The sequence below is a fragment of the Rattus norvegicus genome, chromosome 10, assembly GCF_036323735.1.
Source record: "Rattus norvegicus strain BN/NHsdMcwi chromosome 10, GRCr8, whole genome shotgun sequence".
Lineage (NCBI taxonomy): Eukaryota > Metazoa > Chordata > Mammalia > Rodentia > Muridae > Rattus > Rattus norvegicus.
In genome coordinates, this window is record NC_086028.1 from 50,313,031 (window position 1) to 50,340,403 (window position 27,373).

General features: G+C 44.4%; 2 protein-coding genes and 1 long non-coding RNA gene across 9 annotated transcripts in view; 1 reads left to right on the top strand and 2 right to left on the bottom strand.

Annotated features, from left to right (window-relative positions):
* The window catches only part of Arhgap44 (Rho GTPase activating protein 44), a 167,304-nt gene extending 158,307 nt beyond the window's left edge, over window positions 1-8,997 (bottom strand). For 2 of the 5 annotated variants that reach the window (XM_063269020.1, XM_063269018.1), the window contains exon 1: window positions 8,616-8,985. In XM_063269020.1, the coding sequence (XP_063125090.1) occupies window positions 8,616-8,668 (53 nt within the window). In that variant the 5' untranslated portion in view covers window positions 8,669-8,985. Of the gene's footprint in view, window positions 1-8,615 lie in introns of all 5 variants that reach the window. The other 3 variants (XM_063269017.1, XM_063269021.1, NM_001419596.1) reach the window with 3 other exon arrangements.
* On the top strand, window positions 8,972-11,273 carry LOC134480808 (uncharacterized). Its single transcript, XR_010055659.1, has 3 exons — window positions 8,972-10,512; window positions 10,619-10,685; window positions 10,970-11,273. It is a non-coding gene; the product is annotated as an uncharacterized LOC134480808 (long non-coding RNA).
* Window positions 11,274-19,325: 8,052 nt separating this feature from the next.
* The window catches only part of Myocd (myocardin), a 94,464-nt gene continuing 86,416 nt past the window's right edge, over window positions 19,326-27,373 (bottom strand). For 2 of the 3 annotated variants that reach the window (NM_182667.3, NM_001414232.1), the window contains 1 exon segment: window positions 19,326-25,204. In NM_182667.3, the coding sequence (NP_872608.1) occupies window positions 24,633-25,204 (572 nt within the window). In that variant the 3' untranslated portion in view covers window positions 19,326-24,632. 3 annotated transcript variants of the gene reach the window in all.

A 27,373-nucleotide genomic window follows, 5' to 3' on the forward strand; every position in this document is an offset into this window, starting at 1 on the left:
GGAATCTCTGGTGATTCGGCTGGGCAGAGGGAGCCTTGCTCCAGACGCATCCAGGGGAGCTCTGTGATTAGTTTCAGCCAATGACATTTGGCAGAGCAACCTTTGTGGATTCTCAGTGAAAGCTCGAAGACCCAGAATGCCACTTTGCTATTCTCTCTTCACCTGCAGCAGGACTGGAGAAAGAGTGGAGGGGGTCACGTGACCCCTAGACCCCTCACACAGAAGGATCCCTCAGTGGCCCTCCTCTCCATATCGGCTCATTTGTCATCGGCCTGAAATGAAGGACTGTGACAGTATGACTGTTCCCACAGCAGAGTCCGACCTATCCTCACATACAACATGGGAAACTGAATACTCAGAGCAGGACAAAACAAACCCAAGGAAATCACAAGAGAATTCACACCGGGGAAATGCCAGTCAAGGGGAAAAAGAGCGCGATTCACATTCAATGCCACTGGAAGTCCAATTCATATGCAGGGTCTATCAAACTTGTTTTGAACACTAAAATCATAACAAAATGGATCTTCTAAAAAATGGTACTCAAAGTGATTGGAAAACACAACTAGTCCCACGGCCATTAAAGAAAGTGGAAATTTATCTAAGAATCACAATATTGGAAGAATGTCCTTGGAAAACTGTTCACAAACTTCAAAGACTGAGGAAGTCCTGGTTTTGCCACTCCTCAGAAAAGAGAGGCTGGACACTTCATTTTGATACTGTTACAAAGTGGGAGAAACATAGAAAGGTTATCAAATGATACAAACAATAAATGTAATCTAATTATACAGAAACACTCAACAACCCTCAATCAGTTCTCAATGTAGGAGAGTTCAATATTGGAGATTCCACTTAAGATGATGTATGCTATGTGTGTGCGTGCACACACACACACACACACACACACACACACAGAGGATAGGAGTCTCTCATTGATTTAATTTGATAAAAACATTAAATTTAACTTCAATATAAAAGAAAATCTCAAAGTAAAATAATGTAACATAATTTTTATTTTTTAACCTTCTCAAGAGCTGGTGAGATGGCTCGGCAGGTCAAGTCTCTTGCCACCAAGCCTGACCACCTGAGTTTGATGCCTAGAATACACACGTTGTATGCTGGAAGGGGAGAACTGATTCCCCGCAAGTCATTTTCTAACTTCTACATACGCATATGCACACATACACAAACAAATAAATGTATAACAAAGGAAAAAAATCCTCTCACACCAACCACCATGCATCTATATTAAAGTCATTATCAGAGGCACATATGTATTACCACAATATTATAGTGCTTTTCTTTGAGTGTTTGACAATGTAATTAGACAAGAAAATGAAGTAAATACAAACCAGTTTAGAAAAGGACACAAAATTATTATTTGCAAAAGATACAATGATCTGCTGGAGAACCCCGTAACCCATTCTATAAGTCCTGAAAAACTAGGAAGCCCAAGGCCCTGGGTTCGGTCCCCAGCTCCGAAAAAAAGAAAAGAAAAAAAAAAAAAAAAAAAGAAAAGCCAACACATTATTCTAACCCCCCACGCTACAGCAACAAGTCCAAAGTATGTAACAAAGAAATTGTGATTAAGAGAACCTAAACGTTAACTGACTGCAGGAGAGGGTCACAGATAAGTTTAAATAAGCAGATGCTGCTCCTCTGAGAAGTATTCTCATGACGCCCAATGTTGCAAAGACAACACAGTCGCCATCTTGATATCCACATGTCAGAAAAATGCAGAAACACCTCTCTTCCACAAGGCAAACATCTAGGTTGGACAGGAAGGTCCCCCAGGCAAAGGCTCTGGTGACTGAGCCATTGAAGAACCTTAACTGTCCCCAAACCCCAACACTGTGGTCTTAGGATGAGCATAAAGTTGTCACTGCTCACAGCAGAACCCTCCTTAGCTTCCTACCGGAGTTGAAACAGCAGGCCAAGGAAGTGAAGTCAGAAATCCTCAAGCACATAAGGGGTCTTTTAGGATCTGATAATGGTACTTCAAAGAGAGCACACATGGATGGCAAGGTCAATGTAACAGGGTAAGTAGCTTAAAAACAAGAGGGATTGGAAAAGTGAAACCCAACTTCTAAGGCAGGTCATACACCAGAATGGCTGGCTGATGGATTCCAGACTGGCTGGTAAGATCAAGGCATGCCAGACACGGCTGAAGGCGTTTGAATGTTTCTATAATCTGGGTCTGAGGAATGTTCCTGGACATAGGCATAAACCATAAGTTAACAAATCCCGATCCACACATATCAGAGTTCCTCATGGGAAAACAACAACAACAACTAAACCAGGAAGAAATCGGGAACCCACGGTGAAATATGCATGGCAGGCAACTAAGCACGTACTTATTTAGTTACCAGAAATTACCTAAAAGTCAGGCAAAGCTATGAACACGGATCTCGAAAACCGAAGGAAAAACACAAACGCAGGCAATTTAGGAAGAGCTCTAAGTGTCTGGGGAAAAAAAGAAATTCAAACCAGCTAAAATCCGAAGGTACAAAGAAGCCAGTTAGCTATGGTGGACTATTACATACCCTAGACATTCTGTTATTGGTTATGTGCACAAGTGTATTTACTGGTATGCACATCCACATTCAAGCTATAAGACGAAGGCGCTGGATTACGGTTCCAAGAGTACATATAATATGGTCACTACTCTCATGTGCCGATGATGATGTCCGATCAACAATGGGCTGCAAATACAATGGTACCTCCAATGGCTGCACAGCAAGCCTAGCTTGTTCAAGCACACTCCAGGAAGCTCGTACGACAGAGACATTACCTCGGTAAGAGACTGGAAGGCGCCTGCTAACTGACAGTATCTAAGTATGAACTGGCCACCGGCAGGAAATCACTAAACACACCCCCTTTTCCTAATCATTCATAAGGTTATCATTTCTCTATGATAGATATTACTTATGTGACTAAAAATAATGGTGAAAGATACATTGGATTCTGTGGGAAAATAAACATTCATTCTAAAATTTATCTCCAAAGTTAAAAAAAAAAAATGAAAGTTACATCTGCTTCCTGGATAGAAAGGAGAGTTTCAATTTGCTGGCCATCACAACCTCTCCAACTCAGCAAAGGTCGGAGGTCCCTGAACTCTATGGGAGATGGATAATGCCCCACCCACCCCAGGTCTCCCCTGAACCAGCTCTCTGAGCTCAGAGAGCCTCAATACTGAGCCGAAGCATAACTTACCATTTAACATCACTGCGGAAATAGCATTTGAAATAATCTGCTCTTGACTACTAATAAAAAGGGATGATTGCAGATCCCTCTAAAACAAATAACCACAAATTACTGTTTTAGTCGCATGGCTACTAATTTACTTTTTTAAACAGCCACAGGGAAACAATGCTTCTTACCACCCATTATTAAAAAATTACCAATCAGTGTTGATGAATTGCTCTGGTGGAGAAAAATGGGAGGGGAGATGATTAATTGCTATTCGAGAAAAAGAAAAAGAAAAAAGCTCCCTCACAATGACTTGCAGGTCTGGGCTGAGAGAATTCTCCAAGAAACTCAAGGCAGCCTCCTGCTGACTGCAGAGACCAGGCAATCTGAGGGTGGATGGGCCAGGCCTGAAGAGTAAGGGGCATGGAAAACCAAGAGCGAAGGCCCTTGTCTCTCCTTCTGCCAGTCTGTCATCAGTTCTGTTCTCACAAAGCCACACAGCTCAGCAGGAGGTCCTGCCTGGGCTCTTGGACTCTTGAAGAACTTGAGAGGAGTTTCTAGTCTGGAGAGTTCTGCTGCACTCAGAGAAAGAAAGCAGCTACAGAAGCCTGCGTTGGTCTGAGAAGTCCAAATCACGGCCAGCTTTTGAAAAAGCAGGTGATGACTAATCTAGACCTCTTCTGACTTTCCCCTCTGCTCCTACTGATTGGCTGATGGCTTTCAGAGACCTGCTGAAGGACAAGCAGTGGCTCCAGGCAAAGGGTTCTGTCAGAGCAGAAATGCAGGCCACGCCAGAGCTCCTAGAGGCTGTGCAGCCTCACACCCAGCTGGGGACCACTGGCCAATGCCGGGGTTGCCTGCAGTTCAGCTGTGCAGGCTGCGCTGCCGCAGAGGCTTGGCAAGGCTGCAGGAGAAACCAAGCCCGCTCAGCTCTGTCTTGCACACTAGCAGTCGAGGAACGGAAAGCAGAGAATGTAGAGAAAATTTGCTCTTCCCCCCACTCCAGACCTAGCACCTCTGAACCCACGAAACCCAGTGCAACCCAAACAGCTTTGCTCCCACCTACAAGCCCATTCCACTCCCCTCCTCCTCATGAACTTTACCCACTTCCCTACAAGGGCAGGCCCCAGGCAGCGTCGTTGAGCAGTGGCCATTGGAATCCATTTCCAAGACCCTGTACGTAGAAGGCTAATGTTTTCCAAAAACTGGGTAGGCCTTCAAGGAAAGTGATCAGAGCGTCATGGTGTATCTGGTTAGCCCTTCATCAGGCCAGGCTCCCTTCAACCTCATCCCAGCCATCTAAGATGAAAAACAGACTGAAAAACAAGTCTTCAACAGGGGCTAACTTCGCTTCTTGCATCTTCTCTTTCGCCCTGTGGGCCTCTTGGGTGCTAAAGTTTCCACTCGGCTCTGTGTTTTACCCGAGACAAACCAGGTATCACTTCTGAGAAGAACAGTCTCTCAGGATGGTGAGCACCCCAGAATACACTACATCCTATTGGAGATTTAACAACAACAACAAAAAGCAAATGGTGCCATGCATGAGGCATAAGCTAAGCCTTCCTTCGAGTCTACAGCCCAGCAGCAGCTGCCCCTCACTCCTCTAGGTACCACTGCCGTTACAAATATCAGAAAAGCAGCATCAGGTGCTCTCCCTGAGTCTCTGAACTACTCCTCTTGAGTCCTCTACCTACTACATCTTCTGGTCCAGTTGCCACAGAGTTTCAGAGAACCCTCTACATGCCACACTCACTGTCTCTGCCTCCAAAGGAGCTTAAAATCAAGCCGCGATGATGATCGACAAGTTAAAGATCACACTCCGAATGAATCATTAAAAACACAGCACATCCTTAGAATTCGGGCTCCAGTGAGCAGACCTTCTGTTTGCCCGACACTGTAATAGTCCCAGAGCAGAGCAGTGTGTGGTCCACAGGAGACAGCCAATCATCCTACACTGAGTGACTGAGCACAGCAGGCCATCCAAAAAGAGAATGCTGGACCAAAGATCCTGAAGCGACTGTTAGCATTTTTCTGGGGTAACTCCACTATCAATTCCTAGATCTCCACAGGGCAACCTTCACTGTTCCCGTTTTGCCAATCAAAAGAAACAAATGTGCAGAGAGCTAATCTCAAGATTAGTATGCACCCAAGCAAATGTGTCCCACTTGATAATCAGTGTTCCTAGCCAGTAGACACACAGGCTGGCCAGGGGGAGCTTTCCAGAGTAGGGTTGGATGTGAAGAAACAGATACGGGAAAATCAAGGCAGAAACATGTACTCTACCTAGGGAAGATGACCAAAGCAGGGCCTCGGGTAGCCCAGGTTGGCTTTGAACTATGTCATCTTCCTGCTTCTACCTCCAGGTGAGTCACAGGTATGTGTCACTATGTGGTGCTGAGGATTGAACCCAGAGCTTCATACATGCTAGGCTAACACCTAACCAACGGAGCTCTTATCAACACTTCCTATAGTTGCTACGCACTAAGTTGCTGAGTTCTACTTAGATATGCCCGGTTCAAGGCAAAGTACTAAGACCCAAGAGTACATGTAAGGAGGGCAATTCTTACACTGTTCAAGGAAATTAAGCCAATCCCCAACTAGGTGTGGAGTCATGGAGATGAGCAGCTCTCAAGCTCACCTCTCTACCAGAAAGAGAGATCTCACAACTTCCAAAACCATAGGGGGAAGATGTGAGAATCTGCTAGAGTCACTCTACAAAGCTCTTCACGACATCACACCTAACATTCAGGCTTCCAACACTATGAGCTGGAGAAGCAGATCATAGCCGCTCTCCCGACGCAATGGGTTGTGTCTCTCAACATTCTCAGTAGGAAAAAGAACCCCACCACACCTCCTTTCACTCCCATCATTGGCCAGAAGTAAGTCATTTTAATCTTGGCAATAAATATTGACTGAGCGTACCAACCGTCTACAAGGCACTGCTGTATGCCCTTGGCATGCAAGGGCGATCAATACATTCTACTGGAGACAGACAGGCAGAGATCAAAAAGGTAGAAGCTTTCAAAGAGTGGCACGGACCGGACAAAAAAATGAAAAGGATGATGGGTAAGAGAGGGGAGGGGCGGGGGGGGGAGGAGCTTACCTGAGCCTGTGAGCCAAGTTCTGATTGATGAGAAAGCAATTTGGAAAGACCACATCCTCAGCCAGGTAGTAAAACTTGGGGGTCAACAAGAGCAAAGCCCTAAAGAGGAACCGGGCTTGATGTGTCTGAAGCACAGGAGTTAGGGACAGGGAGAAGGGAAGACGAAATGAGTATGGAGAGTCTAATGGGGCGGCGGGTCCAGGGGATTGTGGTTGTGTAGGCCACTAGAATGCTGAGAATACTAAGTGGGAGGAGATGACATTTGGGGGTGTTGGAGCCGTAGAGTATTGTGAACTAATCTTTGCTTTAAGTGTTCATTCTGAACTTCACCAAAACGGACACAAGTCAGGCCTCACTTTGTACAGGTTGGTCATGCACCTAGGAGCTCAGTAGCTGCGGCAGATAAGCAGGGTGCAGCCCCTGGATTTGTACTTCTTAGAATGTTCTTTGAATACATAAGAGTACTTGAAGAAAAAAAAATCCAATTTGATTTTGCCTTTTTTTTTTTTTTTTCATCTCCCCCATGAATGAAGGTGAAAAAGACAGTTCCTCCACCCATGGCTCAAAAAATCTCACAGCTTAAAAACAAGTCCTGAGGGAAGATATGAGTCAGGAGTCATGAAGGTAGCATGGATGCCTTCCCAGAGACATTTAGATCCTAGCACCAATCTAACACTCCAAGAGAACACTGGAATGCTGAGTGGACTGAGAATACTCCATGAGAAACAGCAACCTGTGGTGAGAGTGAGGGGCCTACTGACCTCTGGCATGCCTAATGCCACCATGTACGCCAGATCCCAGACAGTGATCCAGACGCCAAAACGGTAAAGAATGGTCAGCTTGACAACCAACCCCCAGGACCGGGAAAGCACTATCTCGGCATCCAACATACCAAAGACAGTCCACGTGAGGCTATATTTGTGGCAATGCCGTGCCAAAAATCTGGGCTAATCTGACTCTGCTATTCATAAATTCCCCCTCATGTTAAAGCACATGTGTTTGGGAAGGGGAAATGAATCCAAGTCTAGTTTAGACGCTTGGAAACACTTAGGTTACTTGGAAACCATCTGGAGTTCCTGAAAGCATGAGAAGCCACCACATCCCCTGCCCTCAAATGCCCACTGTAACTAGGGCAGTATGCTTCCATCGAGCGAGATGTCCTCTATTCTCCAGGGAAGTCCCCACCCCCACCCTATCAGGTGCCAGTTCAAGCTCCACTTCCCACCCAAGAAAGGTATTTGGTTTCTCAACAAACCTGGCGGAGAGCACTCTATGTGTGGAGCTTGCACTTGAATTGCACCCAAGGCTAGGCTCTTCGCTTTCTGATTACTTTAATCTGCACACCTGAATTCCTTTGACAACCACACAAAAATCCTGCCCTGGGCACACAGATTCCATGAAAAATCCCCTCTATCTAACAAGCCTGTGTTTCAAGAATGTCTAGCTTTGGACGGGACCCACTAAGAATCCTTATGTAACCTTAATAGATCTTGGCACCCCACAGATCCGCTCCTGGAGACACTGGCCCAGATCTAGTCCATGTTCACCAAGATGAGAGCAGTCTGGGTCCTGCAGATTCCTGGGGCCGAGCTGTTCTGTACTGGGAGGGAGGAGAGACTGTCCCCATCCCCTACCTGGCTGAGAGCCTCTGATCCTCCTCTCTCTGATCCTCCTCTCATCTTCCAAGGGAGTTGAACCTCACTTTTGCAGCCTCCCTCCTTGCATTGAAATCAGTATTGGGACCGAGCCTACAGCAGCGCTATTCCACCAGCACCTTCCCCCTCCCCGCCATCCTTTCCCCACCCCCAAGCGCTGAGAGAAAAACAGCCAGGAAAGTGATCCAGCATCTCATACAGTCAGAGTCCCTGAAAACAAACACGGCTCCAGTGGGGAAGGAGGGTGTCGACCAGGCCCAACACTACCTCAGGACCCTAAGCAGCCCTGAACTGGGAGCAGGGAGGAAGGGATCTCCAGAGGCAGCCAGCGACTCAGCAGCCAGCAGCTCCAGCAGAGCAAACACCTGTTTCCAGGAAGAATCGCGACCAGAGGAAAAGGGAGTCCCGTGGAAAGGCAGAGAGGGCGAGGTGAAGGGGCAGCTGGGGACGCAGGTGAAGGATGCGTCACTCTCTGAGCTGGGCAACCCAAGCCTAGACCGGCCGGCGGGAAGCGAGCAGGGGTCAGGGTCGGGAAAGGAGAGGTCGCACCAGCCGGCCCGCGCGGACCCAGGAGAGACGCACAAGCTCCAGGCCGGGCAGCTCCATCACCTGCGCCTGGCAGATGCAGCCCCGCGGGCGTGCCGGCCCGGAGCAGCCAGCGGGTGACCTACCTGCCCACCGTCTGGTTGGCCAACTGGCGCATACGGTTAAACTGCTTCTTCATCGTGGCCCCGCTGCCGCGCTAGCCCGGGAGCTGGGGAAAGACGGAGCTGCCCGGAGCCCGCCGCAGGGTTACATGGCTCCCGCGCCCAGCCTCCCGGGCGACGGCGGCGGCACTGCGGAGCCTGGGGAGCCGCCTGGCCCGCGCCCAGCCTCCAGAGAGCACCTCCACCTAGTCCGCCCGCCGCATCCTTCTCTGTGCCACACCCGGAGCCTCCCTAGGCACCCGGCCGTCAGCCCCGGCTGCAGCCCCCAGCCTCAGCCTGGCGAGCGAACCGGGGAGTCTCCGCAGGCTGGCTAGCCAGCTGGCCGGGTGGTCCCCGTGCGCCTGTGCGGAATGCGCCGTGCATGCTGGGACTTGTAGTTTGCCGCTCCCACCTTGCCTCTGTCCAAAGTTTGTAAGGACAGCTTTAGTGCAGAGGTGGGAGAAGACAGTATAGTCAAGGCGTTTAGGCTTTAGCCTTCTAGAAAAAGAAATATTTTCGTGCTTGAATGGTAAAACCAACGACGCAAAAGCAAACAGAGTGAACGTCTGGCTCCTATTGCATCTCAAGAGAATTTGAGACGTTTCAGTGCTGAATTCATAGGAAGACATGCTATGGGAATGTGTTCACTAAATTGTATAAGGTCACCTTGTTGGTGTTCAATCACAGGGTTAAGCTTGGGGCAAAGTGGTTTCAAACTAGGCATAGCATGCATCCCGAAATGCCATCCTTAATCTATTTCAAACCAAAAGCTTACATAGGATTGAATCAGTGACATCTTGTCCACTAACCCAACCTGAGACAGCTTTCTTGTATGACTTAGATTCTAAATCACATAGCTATGTCCATCTCCTTTCAGCCTCCAGACTTGAATCGGTGTCAGCTGGGCAGCCCACTAGCATCTACCAGCTGGTTAAAAGGAATTGTACCTCATTAGACTTAGAAGGTAGTCGGTGAGACAGCAAAATGGCTTAACAAGTAAAGAAGCCTGATGACCTGTGTTCAGTGTTTAAGTCCTGCACGTTGTCTTACACACACACACACACACACACACACACACACACACACACACACTAAATAAATGAATAAATAAATATTAATAATGCTATAAAAGAATGAAGATAACACGTGAACTCAATTAGCTGTCATCATTATATATCAAGTCAGAGTTGCTGGGATAGTAGGAACTTTGGATCAAACAAATGTGAGTCTCCCCATTAGAATTCCACATACCTAATAAACAATTTTAGGAAAACTGCTGGGCCTCTCTCCTCTCCAGTCTCCCCGTCTCAAATAGAAAGCCCTGCTGTTTGGTAGGTGGAAATAAAAGAGTGCTGTTTTCCAAATCCAACCACATACAGGCTGCTGTGTAGTCCACTGCGACAGATACCGTGGAAGTTAGCATAATTCGAAAATCCAGGATTGTTCGTATTTTGAAATAAATAAATAAATAAATAAATAAATATAAATAAATGAAAGAGCATCTATGACCCAAGATACTCGGCAGTGTGTTGATTACAGTTGAAAGATGCCCTAAATATGGATCTAAGTATCTTGCTGGCCAGCAGAACAAATAATGGTTTGAGGCATGTTTTGGCTGAATGAACATGAAATCTTTAATTAATTGTGAGTTCAGCCTCTGCTTATTAGGTCAAGAGTTCTGGCCAATTAACAGTGAAGGCATCCTGTGCTTATCACTGACTGTATGTGGCTGTAATGTCAACGTCATGTAAAGTACTTCGATTTTGAATTTTTTTTTTTAGTGACATGTGGTTAATGGTGATTATCAAATTAACAGGATCTGGATTCACCAGAGAAACAAGCCTATGGGCATGTCTGTGAGAGACTGTTCAGGTTGACTGAGGTAGGAGGAGCCACTTGACTGTGTGCGGCATGGTTCTCTGGGCTGCATATAAAGGAGAGTGAGCTGAGGGTTATTGCTTTTCTCTCTCTTTCTTTCTTCATCCTAGTGTGGCCAGCTGCCTCCCGGTTCTAGTGCTATGACTGCCCTGCTATGAAGGACTGTGTCCACAAACTGTGAGTTCGGATTAACTCTAATGCCTTAACTTGGCTGGAGTATTTCTTCGCAGCAACGTGAAAAGCCACCGATTCCCTAATAAGCATGTCTTTGCGGTATGTCAGTTACAAGGAACCGCTATATGACTTTAAACAACATACTTTGTCACATCCACAACTGTGTTACTCAGCACAGTGGCCCCTGAATATGTGTGGCTGTTGAAATTTCAATAAATAAAAGAAAGAGTTTGGTGCCTCAGTCACCCTGTCCTTACATTAAGTGCCTCTTCTGCTTTCTGTCCTAGAGAATGGATAATCACATGGGGGAGAAAGAAAGAGAGAGAAAATATAATGTCAAGTCTGTGCGTTTGATCTTTGAAAGTGGACATCAGAGTCGCATGTGACAAAATGGAGTTTTTTAAAGAAGAGAGTTTGGAATTTAAGAACACAAGCTTTTGTGCTCTCATGGAGCTGGTGAAGGCTGTAACATCGTGCTGTCTAAAGAGCTCACATGCTGCTGCGGTGTTGAAGATGAGACCAAGAAAGAGGAAAGGGGAATAGATGCTATCCATAGAGATCCTGTCATTACCCCCAAAATAAATAAATCGAATGCTACCTATTCCTCCAGAGAGAGTGTGATTTATTGAGGTCATGATTCGTCAGGTGATTTTCTGTGGGAAGGAGATATACACAGAATATCCTCCCTCCTCTTCTGCCCTATATCATCAAGCCCACTGTGATGTAGCTGTGCGTACTGTGGAGCAGAGTGGCATCCATCTGGCTGGAGTAAGAAGGGCACCTTGGTTGTGTTACATCTGACGTTTGGGTCCATGCTTGACAGCAGCAGTAGTGAAGCCCTCTGCCAGAAAGACAGGAAGTACCTCCATCAGATTGTCTGGCAGCTCCCGAGGTCCCTGCACAGAAGTCATATGCAGCGGTGGGAGGTCAATCCCATGAGGGGCCGTGCAAGTGTTGCATCTCCCCAGTTCCTACAAAAGCCAAAAGGGCTAGATCTGAAACTGAGATTACCAATGAGCAGAAAGCACTACGGCCAACACATGCTATGGCCTGAAATGTAATTTCTGCTTCTAGAAGAAATATGCTTAAAAGTGAACTGCATTTGCCAGAGAAAAGAGGAGGGAAGAGAGAGAAGGGGAGGGAAAATAATACTCTGTTCCTGGTGGGATTGACTTTGATCTGTGGGAGGATGACGGCACCTCCCTGTACCTGTCAACCTTTGGCTTTAGCTACAGGATTGCTCTGGCCAACAAAAGCACGTGCGTCTTAACTTTCTTCAAAATTTTATTTATGTGAAATAAAATGCCCTAGGAATATGATAAGGAAGTCCATAGCCAACCATTGAGTTAGAATGGCTTTGGCATCAAACTAAATAAAATTTATGAGTAGCCCCTCAGCTGCTGTAGACTATATTTCAAGTTTCCAAGAACCACATACAGTTTCTCAATGAGATATGCCCCCCATAGGTTTATGGATTTGGACATTTTGATCCCAGATTAGTGATGATTTTTGGGAAGGTGGTGAGTTTAGGAAGTGGAATCTTGGGCTGACCAAAGTATGTTGCTGGTGAGTGGACTTTGAGCATTTATGGCCGTGTCTTTCCTCCTGTTCTCTGTGTCCCTCCCACTCCCCCTTTCTCCCTTTCCCTCTTTCTGTCTCTGTCTGTCTGTCTCTGTCATCTCTCTCTCTCTCTTGTGTGTGTGCACATGCGTGTGTGTGTGTGTGTGTGTGCGCGCGCGCGCGCGCTTCCTGTGACAGGATGAAAGTGTTAGTGTGTTTGTCAGCTTTCTGTTCCTCCCACCATGCTTTTCACATCTTGCCTGCCATGATAGATGCTGTTCCACTAGAATTGTAAGCTAAAGTAGACCCCTTTCTACTCTAAGTTGCCCTTGGTCATGGTATTTTATCACAGCAACCATAGGAAAGCGACTATAATATTCCACAGGTAACTTATAGCTACAGTATTAGGCCGTGCAAAATGGAACATGTCTATCACCACAGAAACTGCCACTTAGTAATCCTTGTCTAGAAAATTGAACCGAAGAAGAGCTCACAGCTCAGGTAGCTGCCAGTCATTTTACTAGTACTCTCTCCAATACTCTTCATCCCTCTTCACAGGGGAATTTGTAGTTCCAAAGCTCAGCAACATACGTCCTTAACCAACCAGCTTGGCAAGCCACTTAGACATGCTATAGTACAAAGAAAGAATTTATGTGGTTTCCTGAGAGTCTAATCACCTTTATAACTATGGGCATAAATATCATTCCACCAAAGAAACAAACCTCTTAGGTCCCAAAGTATTGGGAGGTTGTTTTTTGTATTAATTTCATAAACTTTATTACCAAAATAATAAAACCTACTATCAAAAATAATAAGGTTTATTATCAAAGTAATAAAGTTGAAAATAAACAAAAGCATCACACACCAAAATTAACCAGTCCCAGAGTGTATAGAACACTTCTGTACAATAAGAACAGACATTCAGATCAGAAGTTGTGGGGCTTCATACTAAATTTTCAGTAATTAATATATCTTATGTGTTATCCATTACCAAAACCAAAAACCTCCACAACAGAAACAGATCTAGGAAAATAATTCATTTATATCCTCTTTTATAACTCATGTCTGTCACTTATGTTTAGTCCTTTCTCAATCTATTTATTTATTTATTTATTTATTTAGCCTTTCTTCTTCCTTTGTTCAGTTATACTGTTCTACATGTGAACATTTGTTTATATATATACATATATATACATATATATATGCATATATATCCACCCATTTTCCTGCAAATCTTAACTTCACATATTCACATAGTATTCATTATATGTGTATATAGCTTTTCCATTTTCCATTCCTCTTTTGATGGGAAATGAGGTTGAGTCCAGTCCTTTCCTATAGTCAGTAAAGCTGCCATAAACACGTGGTATGATATTGAGTTCCCTGCATATACCTAGGAGTGAAATAGCTGGATCACGTTATACTTCTATCTTTAATTATTTTTGAGAAATCTTCAAACTTATTTCCACAATGGTGATATTAATTTGCATCCCTACCAACAGGAATACAGGCCCTGGCCTCTCCAAATTCTCTATAACATTTTTCGTCAGATTTGTTCGTGATAACTGCTCTGACTGCCGTGAAGTAGGTACCTCAGAGGAGTTTCAATTTACATTTCCATGATGGATATGGATATTGAATGCGTTTTAAAATTGCGTAAACGTTGATTGGAGGTTTTATTTTCTTAGTTATTTAATTTCTACAACTCTTTGTAAGCCCGGATATTAGTCCCTCACTTGAAGTGTAGCTGGTAATGATTTTATCCTGTCCTGTGGCCTGTCTGTTAATTCTGCTCATTGTTTTCATTGCCGTATAAAAATTGTTTATTTCCATGTAGTCCCATATATTAGGTGCTAGGGACCAAACCTGGATCCTCTGCAGAAACAACAGGTGCTCTGACCCACGGAGCCATCTCCTTGGTCCCTGCAAGGTGGCTCTGGAATATTTCGGTGTGTGCCCACTCCTCATGGTATAGCAGGTTGCAGTACCAACACCAGTTTTGCTTTTTGTTGTTGTTTTGTTTTTTGTGCCAGGATCTCACTGTGTAATGTTGGCCGGCCTGGAACTTGCTATGTAGACAAGGCTGGCCTTGAACGCCCAGTTCCCTTCCTGCCTCTGCCTTCTGTGTGCTGGCACTAAAGGTATGTGCTACCACGCCCAGCTTCTCACCTCCAGTTTTTCCGCCATCTTTGGCTCTGTAGCTTTGCTACAGCCTAATTATGGAAAGGACTCCCAGGAGACTGATGTGGCTTTTGGAAAATGGGTGAAATTGTCCCGTATGACTTCCTGTTAAACCTTCAAAGGCCACACACTTTTTTTTTCCCATTCGTGTTCTTTCAAGTCTACCATCACCCTAAGAACACACAGGAAGCTGCATGTCTCTTGTCTTTATTTTTCCCAAGTTCCAGCAAAGAGTTTTATTTGTTGATCTCCCACAAAAGAAACCTCAGAAAATGGTAGCTCACTGCTAGGCAGTTCAGTAACAAAAACATTCTCTGTCCCCTCTCCTTTCTTCACAGGGCATGCTCCTGGGCACAACCATCAGAAGACTGACATGTGAGTGCTGTGAGGTAACTGCACTGTCTCGCTCACACCATTGGATCCATCTCTTTCCTTGGCAGGCAAAGGAAACATCCTTGCTGTTCCCTTTTCATAGAAAGTTATTGCAATTCTTTTTGTAGCAAAACACTTAAATAACTCCCTTCTTGCTGTCCATGCTTCAAATATCTACTTTAAAAGTTTTATTTTAAAAAGATATAGAGTATTGAAGAATATATGCATTACTCTGGATTCCTAGGTTATATACTTAGATGCTCCAGAGAGAGTTCAATTTCAAGTCTCATTGCTCACCAATAGATCAGTTAGGACAACTACGTAAGTGAGGCTCATTCTACGGTGGAGGAAAGCAAACTTCTTTGACTGCCAACTTGTTAATTACAGGCGTGCAGGGACCCAACTAGGTCTGAATCTCAAACACAGAATACATTCAGAGAGAGCCCACCAGCAGACAGCTGAGAGATATGAAGGGGGGAAATGATCAAGGCACCGACTGAAAACTCATAAGAAAGATTGGGTGTCGTTTCCATTTAACTAGCCAGGAGGTTGCTGGGCGAGCATCCTCTGCCATGGTCACACCAGTGTGTGTTTCTGAAATTGCTACAAGGTCACGTGACTTACAGCTGGCATCTTTGGGTCCAGGGCTGAGAGAGCATCCCCAGCTCCAACAAAGAACACCAGAGGTCTTTTTGCCAATCCTGGGCACTTTTGGTAACGACAACTTTAGGGAAAGCTGTTTGGCTTTCTCTTCAGGGATGGTTGGGAGGACTTATTGCCATCCTTCCAGTCATTTGGGATGGCAAGCCTGTCAGCTGAAGAGAAGGAATCATTTCGAGAATCTCATCAAAGGTTCGAACAATGGCGGAAGGCAGAGTATAGACAATTTGTTATCATGGTCACACATGAATCACATGGGCCATTATAGGGTGCCCTTTCCATCCCTTTTGTTGTTGTTGTTGTTGTTGTTGTTGTTGTTGTTGCTGTTGTTGCTGTTGTTGGATCTAACACACCCAGACATGTTTTTCTCATTAACCATGAGAGAAGGTACCTTTTCTGTGGGCTCACTACCATTATAAGCTCTGATATCCTTACTCCAGGCAAGATGGCCCTCAACCCTGTCTACTGAAAGAACAAACAGTTTTACATTCCTCTGGGAAAACTTCAGTGCCGATTTTGCAGTCCTGCCAAGCTTTGGAGTGACATAGGTTAAGGTCCCATGAATTGAAGAGGTGAATGCTACACGACTCTCCCAGGAAGGTGTGGAAGTGTGTGCAGCCAACTACGCTATTGCTGTGGAACCAGGGAACACCAGAAGATGCAGAGTTCTGGGTACCACAGCAGCAGTAATGCAGAAGACAATGAGCCCCAGCCCAGCAGCTGTCTCTCACCTTTTTGTCCAGCATGGGCACCCGTAAAGCCAGTCTGGTACAGATCACAGGAGAAATTAGAGCATTAATTATTAAACTGATTTCAAGGATCGTTACTTTTCTATAGATGGGAGAAAGTGAATACATCCTAGAGAGAGAGAGAGAGAGAGAGAGAGAGAGAGAGAGAGAGAGAGAGAGATTGAGAGAGATTTAGAAAGGAGAAAAGGGATTTAATCACAGATACAAAATAATTTTAAAATTACAGGAGTGCCTTTGCATTGTCATATTTCATGGTTTTAAAATTAGCTTGCTATTCGCCAGGAAAATATGCTTGTTACAGGTGTTTTAAAAATAGGAAGCATGAATAGAGCAAGAAACCCGAAGAAACAGGTAGCCTGTCAAAGAACAATGCTCCTCGAAGCTGGAAGCCTCAAGATGGTTTCTGGGAAACACTGATCTAGAGAAGCTCAGATACTTTCAATCCTGTTCACTTTCAATCCTTTTCCCTCAAAGTTTTAGGGAACAGAAGATCCCACTGCTATTTAAATAGTTCCCAGACACTGAAATAAAATGAGAAGCATCCTGATGTCAACAGACACAGCTTCCCTGGTGCTGACCTTGACTCCATTCTGTCCCCACGTTTGGGGAACACCCCTGGAACTCCCAAGCCATAAACCATTATCACTCACAAAAACAGAACAATAGCTATTAATAAAATGTTAGTATAGGAGATCCAACAGTTCATGCATATAAATGTACATACACATTAATGATAATCAACTTCTCTCTCTTTCTCTCTCTTTCTCTCTCTCTCTCTCTCTCTCTCTCACACACACACACACACACACACACACACACACACACACACACACACAGACACCCCTCCTTGGTCTTGAAATATTAATTGAAGTTAGTTATTTTAACAATCTTCCCTAGTAGGAACTCGACATAAGTTCCCAAGTATAGTAGGACAATCATGTACCCCTCATGGCAATTCGGGAATGGTCCCTCTTGTGGACATGACCAATCATGGTGCAGGTTGCTTCTGAATGACAGGAAGACTTGCAAGACTGGCAATATTGCCTTGTATTTTTTTATTTGGGGGAAAGTTAAACGGAGATTCACACATTCCTTTATATATCGGCCACCAAATCTAGATGAACCACACCTCAGTACAGAAAAATACTCAGTTCAATATAGGAGTGTTGTAGATTGGTGATGGATCTGATGGCCGTAAAGAAGCTATGCAGCCAAGAACAAACATCTTAATCCTTAGAGGAACTCCTGTCTAAAGCCCTAAAGGAATTGTTAAAGAACGAGGACTGTGCTATATCTGTCACATAATCTAACATGCAGGACGGTTTGGTGTATACCCATTCAAGTATCATAAATTGGATACAAAGCTTGTCTTCTCTGTCCCAGATGCCTGTAGCTCTGCACAGTGTCTGCACATATTGGGCCTCATGTACCACCCTCTGAATATGTTCAAATTTATGCTTTTATGTACCTGTTTAATTAAAAATAAATCTTCATTTGTATATGAATGCCCAGACTTGTGCATATATGTGTGTGTGTGTGTGTGTGTGTGTAAAAAGAGTTACTTATCATAAATGCATATATAAATGCCTATGCTTTTCTTGTGTCTATCGCTTCATCAAATAGAAACAGTGAGATCTAGGGGAGATACTCTCCTTGAAAGCTGTGTGGGAAATAAAGGAAGTACATCTTTTCATTCTCATGTGTACTCTTTATAGGAACAGAGAGAACACGTATTTAACATAACGTAGTGAGTTGCTATGAAAAAGAGCCGCGTTGAGCAGAAGGGGCGCCTTGGATACATAACACATGGCTTCTGAGCTAAAGAACCCCCAAAGATGTGGAAATCATGGGATTTGATACTGGATACAATGCATTAGAAGACAAGCTGTCCCTGGTGACGTGGATGCAGGAGAGTTAGTGGACTAAACATTCAGCTACCACCCAGGCCGAGATCCCGGGCTTTGTGTTTGTCCACCCCAACATCTACCCCGTCTGTGAACTGCTGGAGCACACAAACGGGCTGGTCCTGAAGAACCAAAGCTGCAGGATCTCCATGACACAAGATAGCAACAGGGTATCTAAGAGAAGTCCCAGTGAGGATTAAGTATAATAGTGTATCCGGAGCCAGAGGCATTGAACCAGACCAACGACTCATTGCAGTGAATATTTGTAAGTAAAGATGTTAAGGCAAAAAGCTATACCATGTGACACACCACAGCTTCTACACTGAGATGTTTTTATTTTGTTTCAGGGAAGTTGCAGGAGCAGAGGGTGGATATAGAGGGTCAGGGAGATGAGTGGGACTGAGGTGCACGAACGTGAAATTCACAAAGAATCAATAAAATGTCTTTTAAAAATTCCACCTTCCCTTCTTAATCCATGAGGTTCAAATGACCCCTACTCTTTTAGCTTGGGGGGTCCAGGACATGAGAATGAACTTGTTCGTGCCTGCTTCTCCAGACTACTTCAGGGACTCGTGAGAAGCTCAGACACTGAGAGCCAACAGTGGAATTTCTGCTAGACCCTTCGTAGCGAGTTCACTTGTGGTAGGTGTTACATTTTGCTGATGTTAACCATAACCCTGTAATTATACATGAGTTGTACAACAGTCCCAATGTAAGGGAAGAACAATGTGAGAGAAGGCAGAACTATCCCACAGAGAAAAAGCAGTTCTTATCTGAACCAGGTTTGGGGACCTCTCTCTGGTCTAAAGGTCATCCATTAGCATCATAGCTCCTCCATGGGATCACATGTTCTCCAATGGAAAAAAGTCAGATGGAAATATCCTTAAGTGAGAAAAGCCGATGTATGAATCTACATCTTAGGGATGCTGTGTACGTCTAATAGGCCATCTTAATCCCCAACTTACTCCATGCACTCTTTAGTTGGCACTGTTGCCAATCTGATGAATACAGCAACTGGGCCAGGATGCACACATGAATGAGTATGTGCGTATTTCAATAGGGGTGTTAATGCAGTTTGTGTGTCTATGTCACAAAGTGTTCATCGTGTTAGCATGACTATCGGTGTGCACAGACCGGAGCTTTGGAGGTGGGCAAATCAAATTCTGATACCGGGCTCTGTTAGTTTATAAGTCACTCTTGACAATTTACTCAGTTTCTCTTGGCCTCAGTTTCTTTATCTGGAAGATGGGGATCACAGTGGTACCCCTTCTTCAGCTGCTGAGAGGAGAACAGGAAGCAATACACATAAAGAACATCACAGCCAGGCATCGTCATTATCTGGTCAAAAAAATGTTTACATCTCTTTAAAATAAACATTTTATTTAAAAATATATGCATTTTTCTTTAAAAAAGGACACATGCCAACTTTGGTATTTTAGCCATTGCTTCTTTGCTCTCCCAGTGAGCCACATTTCTCTCAGATTACACCGAGCAAAGGAGACCAATATGAAAACACCACCACACAGAGGCCGGAAGAACCATGCTTGATGTCTTGATCTTTCCAGAACACTGCTTTGTGTTCCAACGAGAGTTGATTTCCCAGCAATCCTTTGCCCTTGGTCCTTTTGACAAGGTCATTGGAACTGAGCCTTGGGAGCAGTGTGAGTCTTGCTCCTTTGGAAAACATTTAAAGAGCATTCGTGGGTCTCCTTACTGTGCTTCTTTGCACATGAGGCCATCTAAACCATCCAGAGGAAGCACAGCCTCCTGGTGCCCATCATGGTACCCAGTGGTTAGCCCTGCAGGGGGTTGATTGTGGGAGTACCATTGATTCCTTATGATCAGAAGGGAGTACACTCATGCTTATTGGATTTAGTGGATCCTAGAACAATATCCCTGGCAGACAGCCACAAAGGCCTTCTTGGATTCCTTCCTGTCTTGAAACCAATTCTTTACAGATTGTCCTCACCTAGTGAGGACCTCCGGGCACACCTGAACATGCTCTCATCACTATGGGACCATCTTTTTCCAGGACCCTGACTCTTCATGTCTGTTGTTGTCCTCTGTCTAGAGAAGTCTCGGAAGTATTTGCCTCTGAACCTCCCTGCAGGTTTGTGTTAGACTATTCGGGACTCTAATTTTCTTTATATCTGACAGCAAATTGTGCCCTAGCACACTTTATGTGGGAAATGCAGCGAGGGGCTGGGGAGAAGCATACTTTTCTCTTAAAGAAGAGAAACTCATCATGGATATTCACCTCCCGCTTCACTTCTGTCCCTTTTGCCCAGATGTCTTACTGTGGTGATTTAGGATCAGGAAAAAAAAGTTTACAACTTTCCTTATTTCCAAAGGGCTTCTCTGTCTGGTTAAAAAAAACTCCAAAACTCCCCTGAATGTTAAATAATGAACAAGAGGCAGACAGTTCTGTGAGCCTAGGAGAAGAGACAAGCTTGTGTGCTGATAGTTTTACATGAAAAAGGAGAGAGAGAAAGCAAAACCAAAAACTCCCATTTCTGGAAAAATCAGGAGCCCTTCATCATTGCTCAGAGGATTTGAGTGCAAAGGGCAGGGAGGGTCTCAGAGGCTCTCAGCATCCTTGCTTAGAGGAGCAGTGATTCCCTCAGATAGTCAATGTCCATGCTGGATCAACCCCTAAAGGTCTGTGTGCTCTGGAGCAGCAAGTGGCCACCTCCTCCTAGACAGTACAGGTCATGTGGGAGTTCACAGCCTTACTGGCTCTAGGAAAGCTGATTGAATATGAAATAAATAACTTTTAAGAAGAACTATTTTAAAACCTTGGGAGTAGGTTTTAGTCACCGTTGTCCCCGGCTAATGTTTGTGAAAGGCACAAGGCTGCAGGCTTAGAGCCTCGGACTGTCCAGATAGAGGGTGTGTTGATATTCCTGTTAACGGGGGGGGGGGGGGGGGGGAATCACTCGGAAAGCTGCTGTCTCCATGCTTGGGTTTCACTTGTTATACTATGACATCATAGCTGAACCAAGAGGTTCCTGGGTCAAGAAGTTGGGCCATGGTTTTCTCTGTTCCTACCTTTGCTTCCCTGCCTCCTCCCTTTCTCCTTCTCTCGCTCATTTCTTCCCTCCCGCCCTTCCTTCCTTCTTTCCTTCCTCTGGCCCCTCTTCCTCTCCTCCCCATCTTCTTACTCCCTCTTTTCCTCTCCCTCCTTTTCCTCCTTTCTCCTTCACTTCGCCATCCCCCCATCCCATTATCTTGATAGCACTGTTAGAACACAGGCATAATTACCAAACCCTAGTTTACTGGAAGAACTTGCATAGGGAGAATTTGGAAACCTTTAGATAAAGAAGGACCTGTTATCTTGTAGCTACTACAATAGGAATGGCTGCCAAGACTGTCCTTAATATGGGAATATTACAGACCTCTAACTATGTGGTCATTTGAGGTTCTAGGAACATTGCTAAACCCAAGGGTGATCATCTCTGCACACCTCTTAGCTCACATTGCCACAAGACCGATTAAAAGAACTTAAAAACTGTAGTAGGAGACAGCTGAGGAAACGTATTTGATCTGTCTTCATCAATCTTCTCAGTTATCTCCCATCTCCTACCTATGCTATGAAGACAGGACACATACACATGGCCTAGGGAGACCGTAGGAACAGACTGAGGTAAGAATCCAGGGACCCATTCTAGCTGTATTGGCTTGCACTAGCAAACCAGAGCCATCTTCCCTTTCGTCTAGTGTGAAGTGTGTGTATCAGTTTGAATACTATTTTTAAAAGTTCCCCACAGTCTAGCTGGAAAAAAAAAAAAAACAGAGCTGTCTAACCAATCGCCCTGACAGGAATTCCCAAAGGGAAAATTATTAGCACTCAGATGAGGGTCTCGGAGGCAGGACACTGTATGGATTTGTTTTCCAAAGAAGCAAGGAGGGAATAGCATACATGGTTCATCCAAAGCCTAAAAAAGAGCAGGAAGCTTCATCCAGACTCAAATGAAACATCAGCCTCGGAGGGCAATGTTTGGAATGTGGTAATAAGGTTCCTTCCCCCAGCTTCATCTTCATGCTAAGCTTTGCCTCTGGATCTGTGGTTCCGGTTGCAACAAACACAATGAGAAGTTTATCACGCAGACCCTTTCAAGCGCATTGCAGATCAAGGAATGTCAGAACAAGTTTCGTGCTCCCTTTAGACTCTTCTGTAAGAGAAGGCACTAGCCTTAGCAGCTACTGATGATGAAGCCACTCTGTCCTATCGTGTCCGAATTCACTGCCAGGCTTGATCCTCTCAAATCCATATTCATTGCCAGGAGGAGCTTGTTCACTTGCAGCAAGTGGCTATGGGCATTGGGTTGGAGTCTTTAGTCACATACAGAGAGGCAACGTGGAGTCTTGTTGATCAATCAGCAACTTATAGTGAGAAAGGCCACACATCATTCACAGCGGACTGAGGGTTTGAGGCCCTCTGAATGCCACCTTTCAGATATGCGTGCACACACACAGTTGTATACACATGTGCATGTATGCATACACATACCCCATACACACAGGCATAGAACTACATATGTGTGCATATCTGTGTTTCCTTCCCTACAATAAGATCTGGTGGCTTCCAGAGTAGCAGTCACCAAAAAACACTCAGTGATCAAACTTTTTTTTTTTTTACAAGTTGACAATGGAATGATTTCTAAATCTTTGGTTTATCAAAAAAGACAACTTCTCAAAAATTCACAACATTGTTGATTATTTTCTCTATAAGTGCACAGTGAATTTTTTTTACAAAAGAATAAAACAGTGCCTTGGTGACTTAAATTAAAACAAAACGAAACAAAACAAAACAAAAAACAGCAACAGCTACTTTCTACAGCATGCAACATTGTAATACTTGAATTGGTGCCACAGTAGCCTCTGAGAGACTCGGGCAATCTGTGTTGTCTTCCTCAGTCCCCAGTGCCCTGACCAAACACAGGGCAACAAGAAAAACTCCCCAAGACTCTGATCCTTCACTCTCATGTTGTTTATGGTGTGCAATTGTGCTCTCATTTGGAAAACTGACTGACACATTCTCTACTTTACATGGCCCCCTGATTTATCTTCACTCTCTAATGATTTCCAATGTCTCCAGAGTAACACAAACCAAAGATTATCCTTAAATCAAACAAGAGTTAAAAAAAAAAAAGAACTTTGTGACCAATGGGCCACTTCCCCAGTTTCTTCCTAAGGGAATTCTTATGAATTCTGTTTGCAGTCAATGTGCATGTGAAGAACGAGTTTAGCAAGAGAGTTTGGACTTTAATGTTCTAAAAAAGTGGCTTTAATAGGAATACGGTAGCTTGTTAGAGCTGAAACCTCTCCTTTCCAAGAGAGGGAGAGTAAGAGAGAGAGAGAGAGAGAGAGAGAGAGAGAGAGAGAGAGAATCAAAAGCAAAAGAATCATAAAGAATTAATATCTTGAAATAAAAGTACTGAGAGGAAAATAAACTGAGGTGAATTCCCTCTGTCTACAATAAGAAAAGAAAGATAAAGAAGAAGAAAAGGAAGTTGGCCCTGTGTGTTGCTCATGTAATAGCAATCCATGGTATTTCTTTCCCGGAATGTTAAATGGCATTTTCTCCAATTCTACTTGTCCCAGTACGGCTCCCTGGGCCTCCAGTTGCCTTTCTGATCATCTATCTCTGGTCTATGGAACTAGAGGTGGTAGCATTTGAGAGCCTCAGGAGTCTCCATCCACAGCATGAAGTTGTTGTGATTCAAGTTTCTCACCTGCTATGCATCACTGATGAGCATAGAGGTAGCAGAAAAAAAAAAACTGGTCTACTGGCTAAAAAGCACCGTGTTCTGGGTGGATTTCTGGATAATGCTAGTTAGTTGTCGCCAGTGATCGCCAGTCCAGTGGGACCATTCGGGGGTTGAGGGACACTGAGTTGCTCTCCTGGGAATTGATTGGTCTGTCCCTCTGACCATTCTGATTATTCTGCCTTAAGAACTCTATTGGCTGAAATAGGCCCTGCTCTTCTGAAAGTTAGAAGGACACACAGGTGTGTGGGGAGGGGGCGGGATGGGGTTGCCTCAGGCATAGGATGGCTTCCGGAATAGTTGAGGGACTTCCCTGTGCTCCTTGAGGAGGATTTGTTCTCCTTGCACAGAAAGTTTAGTAAATTCATAACAAAAGCTAATGGTGTCAGTCTATGTCCCGATAATGCCTGAGACAGACTATATAGTGTGAACTTACGTCCCAGTAATGCCTGAGACAGACTGTGGGCTAAAAAGGTACTGGTATGAGCTAAGGCGGTGAAAAAGACATCTTTGGCACTCTTACTCCAACAAGGCACATTTCGAATGCATCACCGAAGTTATTAACAGTTATTGATATTACATTACACATATTTTAATGACTGACTCCTGTTCCGGTTGATTGTCACAGAAACCTCCATCCCGTTTTTTTTTCTCCCCATTTTTCTCCCCTTTATCTTTTGGATCACACATTTCTGGTTGTGTGCTCTCCCCCATGGAATTCCTACTGAGCTCTCATAACACTTGTACCTCAGGTGTTTACCACTGCTGTAAGTGGAGGTCCATAGGGGAATTCAAATTGAGATCCGTGACATCCAGAAAATCGATGTTGAAAATGCTGGGCCCGCTGGAGGTGAGGTTGCTGAAGCCTGGTGTGGAACTAGGTGGAGTGAGGTCCAGCCATTCCATTGTTTCCCAAGGAGATTCCGTGAAGCTCAGCTGCAGACCACTGCTGTCCACAGAAGGAGGTGACAACTGTGTATGCATAGGGGAGAGCGGCCCAGGCAAGAGCTCATGAGCACTGAAGAGATCTTCCGCAGCCTTCCCTGGGAAGCCATCCATGATCCCATCAAAAGGAGGCTCCTCGCTTCCGATTTTGAGGAGGGTAACATCGCTCACCTTCCCAATGGGGCTGTGAGAATTCAATAAGACTTCCAGGTGTTCCTCACTGTCGGTGGCATAGTGATCGAAGGAGATCTGGCCTCCCGAAGATGCCTGTTCAAAGGAAGCCGAGGACTTGGGGAGGATGGTGGTTGGGCTGCAGGAGGACCCAGGTATCTTTGGGATTTTTTGAAGACATGAATGATCTTCCCTGGCATCCGCTGGCATTTCTGTTGGCAAAGCACAGTGTGAATTGTGAAATCGCCTCAAACTGACCATACGTGATGAGTCTTTGGGATAAATAAGTTGCTCTAAGGAAAACAGAGAAAATGGCCACGCTTCCCTGCTCATCACTGGCCTTGCCCCTACCTGCTCTGTCTCTCCATTCTCTTTCCTAAGGTTTCCCAAAATACACCATGCCTTGGAACATCTACTTTGTTATTTTCTTTCTTCCTTCCTTCCTTCCTTCCTTCCTTCCTTTCTTTCTTTCTTTCTTTCTTTCTTTCTTTCTTTCTTTCTTTCTTTCTTCCTTCCTTCCTTCCTTCCTTTCTTTCTTTTTTTTTAGGGAAAAATAAGCCCTTTAATATTTGTCCTGGCCAGGTCTGAAGCTGAGGGGACTTTTCATCACTGATGTTTAGATAATAACTCAGTGGCCCAAATGACACTATTTGGTTACCAAGCAACACTGTCCAGCAACTCAGTCATTTTAGGTCAGGATAGAGACCTGCGTGTGTTCTTCTAAGCAATTCGTTTAGCATCCCATCTGCTTATATTTTGTTTTATTCCACATAACCACTCCTTTTTTAAAAAAAAAATTATTAGATATATTTACTTACATTTTAAACATTGTTCCCCTTCCCGGTTTCCTGTTCATAAGCCCCCGTTCCCTCCCCTCCCCTCCCCCATATGGGTATTCCTCCTATACTTCCCCCTTATTGCCCCTCCACCCATATTCCCCTGCACTGGGGGTCCAACCTTGGCAGGATCAAGGGCTTCCCCTTCCCCTGGTGCCCCAACAAGGCTATTCTCTGCTACATATGCAGTTGGAGCCCTGGGTCGCCCTTCACAATAGTGCCAAATAATATAAAATATCTTGGTGTGACTTTAACCAAGCAAGTGAAAGATCTGTATGACAAGAACTTCAAGTCTCTGAAGAAAGAAATTGAGGAAGACCTCAGAAGATGGAAAGATCTTCCATGCTCATGGGTTGGCAGGATTGATATAGTAAAGATGGCCATTTTGCCATAAGCAATCTACAGATTCAATGCAATACCCATCAAAATTCCTACTCAAATCTTTATAGATATAGAAAGAGCAATTTGAAAATTCATTTGGAATAAGAAAAAACCCAGGATAGTGAAAACTATACTCAACAATAAAAGAACTTCTGGGGAAATCACCATCCCTGACTTCAAGCAGTATTACAGAGCAATAGTGATAAAAACTGTATGGTATTGGTACAGAGACAGGCAGGTAGATCAGTAGAACAGAATTGAAGACCCAGAAATGAACACACACACCTATAGACACTTGATCTTTGACAAAGGAGCTAAAACCACCCAATGGAAGAAAGACAGCATTTTCAACAAATGGTGCTGGTTCAACTGGAGGTCAGCATGTAGAAGAATGCAAATCAATCCATTCTTATCACCATGTACAAAGCTTAAGTCCAAGTGGATCAAGGACCTCCACATCAAACCAGATACACTCAAACTAATAGAAGAAAAAGTGGGGAAGAGTCTTGAACACATGGGCACTGGGGAAAATTTCCTAAACAAAATACCAGTGGCTCATGCTCTAAGATCAAGAATTGACAAATGAGACCTCATAAAACTGCAAAGCTTTTGTAAAGCAAAAGACACTGTCATTAGGACAAAACAGCAACCAACAGATTGGGAAAAGATCTTTACCAATCCTACATCTGATAGAGGGCTAATATCCAAAATATACAAAGAACTCAAGAAGTTTGACTCCAGAGAGCCAAATAACCCTATTAAAAATGGGGTACAGAGCTAAACAAAACATTCTCAGCTGAGGATTATCAAATGGCCAAAAAGCACCTAAAGAAATGTTCAACATTCTTAGTCATCAGGGAAATACAAATCAAAACAACCCTGGGATTCCACCTCACACCATTCAGAATGGCTAAGATCAAAACCTCAGGTGATAGCAGATGCTGGCAAGGATGTGGAGAAAGAGGAACACTCCTCCATTGTTGGTCAGATTGCAAACTGGTACAACCATTCTGGAAATCAGTCTGGAGGTTCCTCAGAAAATTGCACATTCCACTACCTGAGGACCCAGCTATACCTCTCTTGGACATATACCTAAAAGATGCTCCAACATATAAAGAAGACACATGCTCCACTATGTTCATAGCAGCCTTATTTATAATAGCC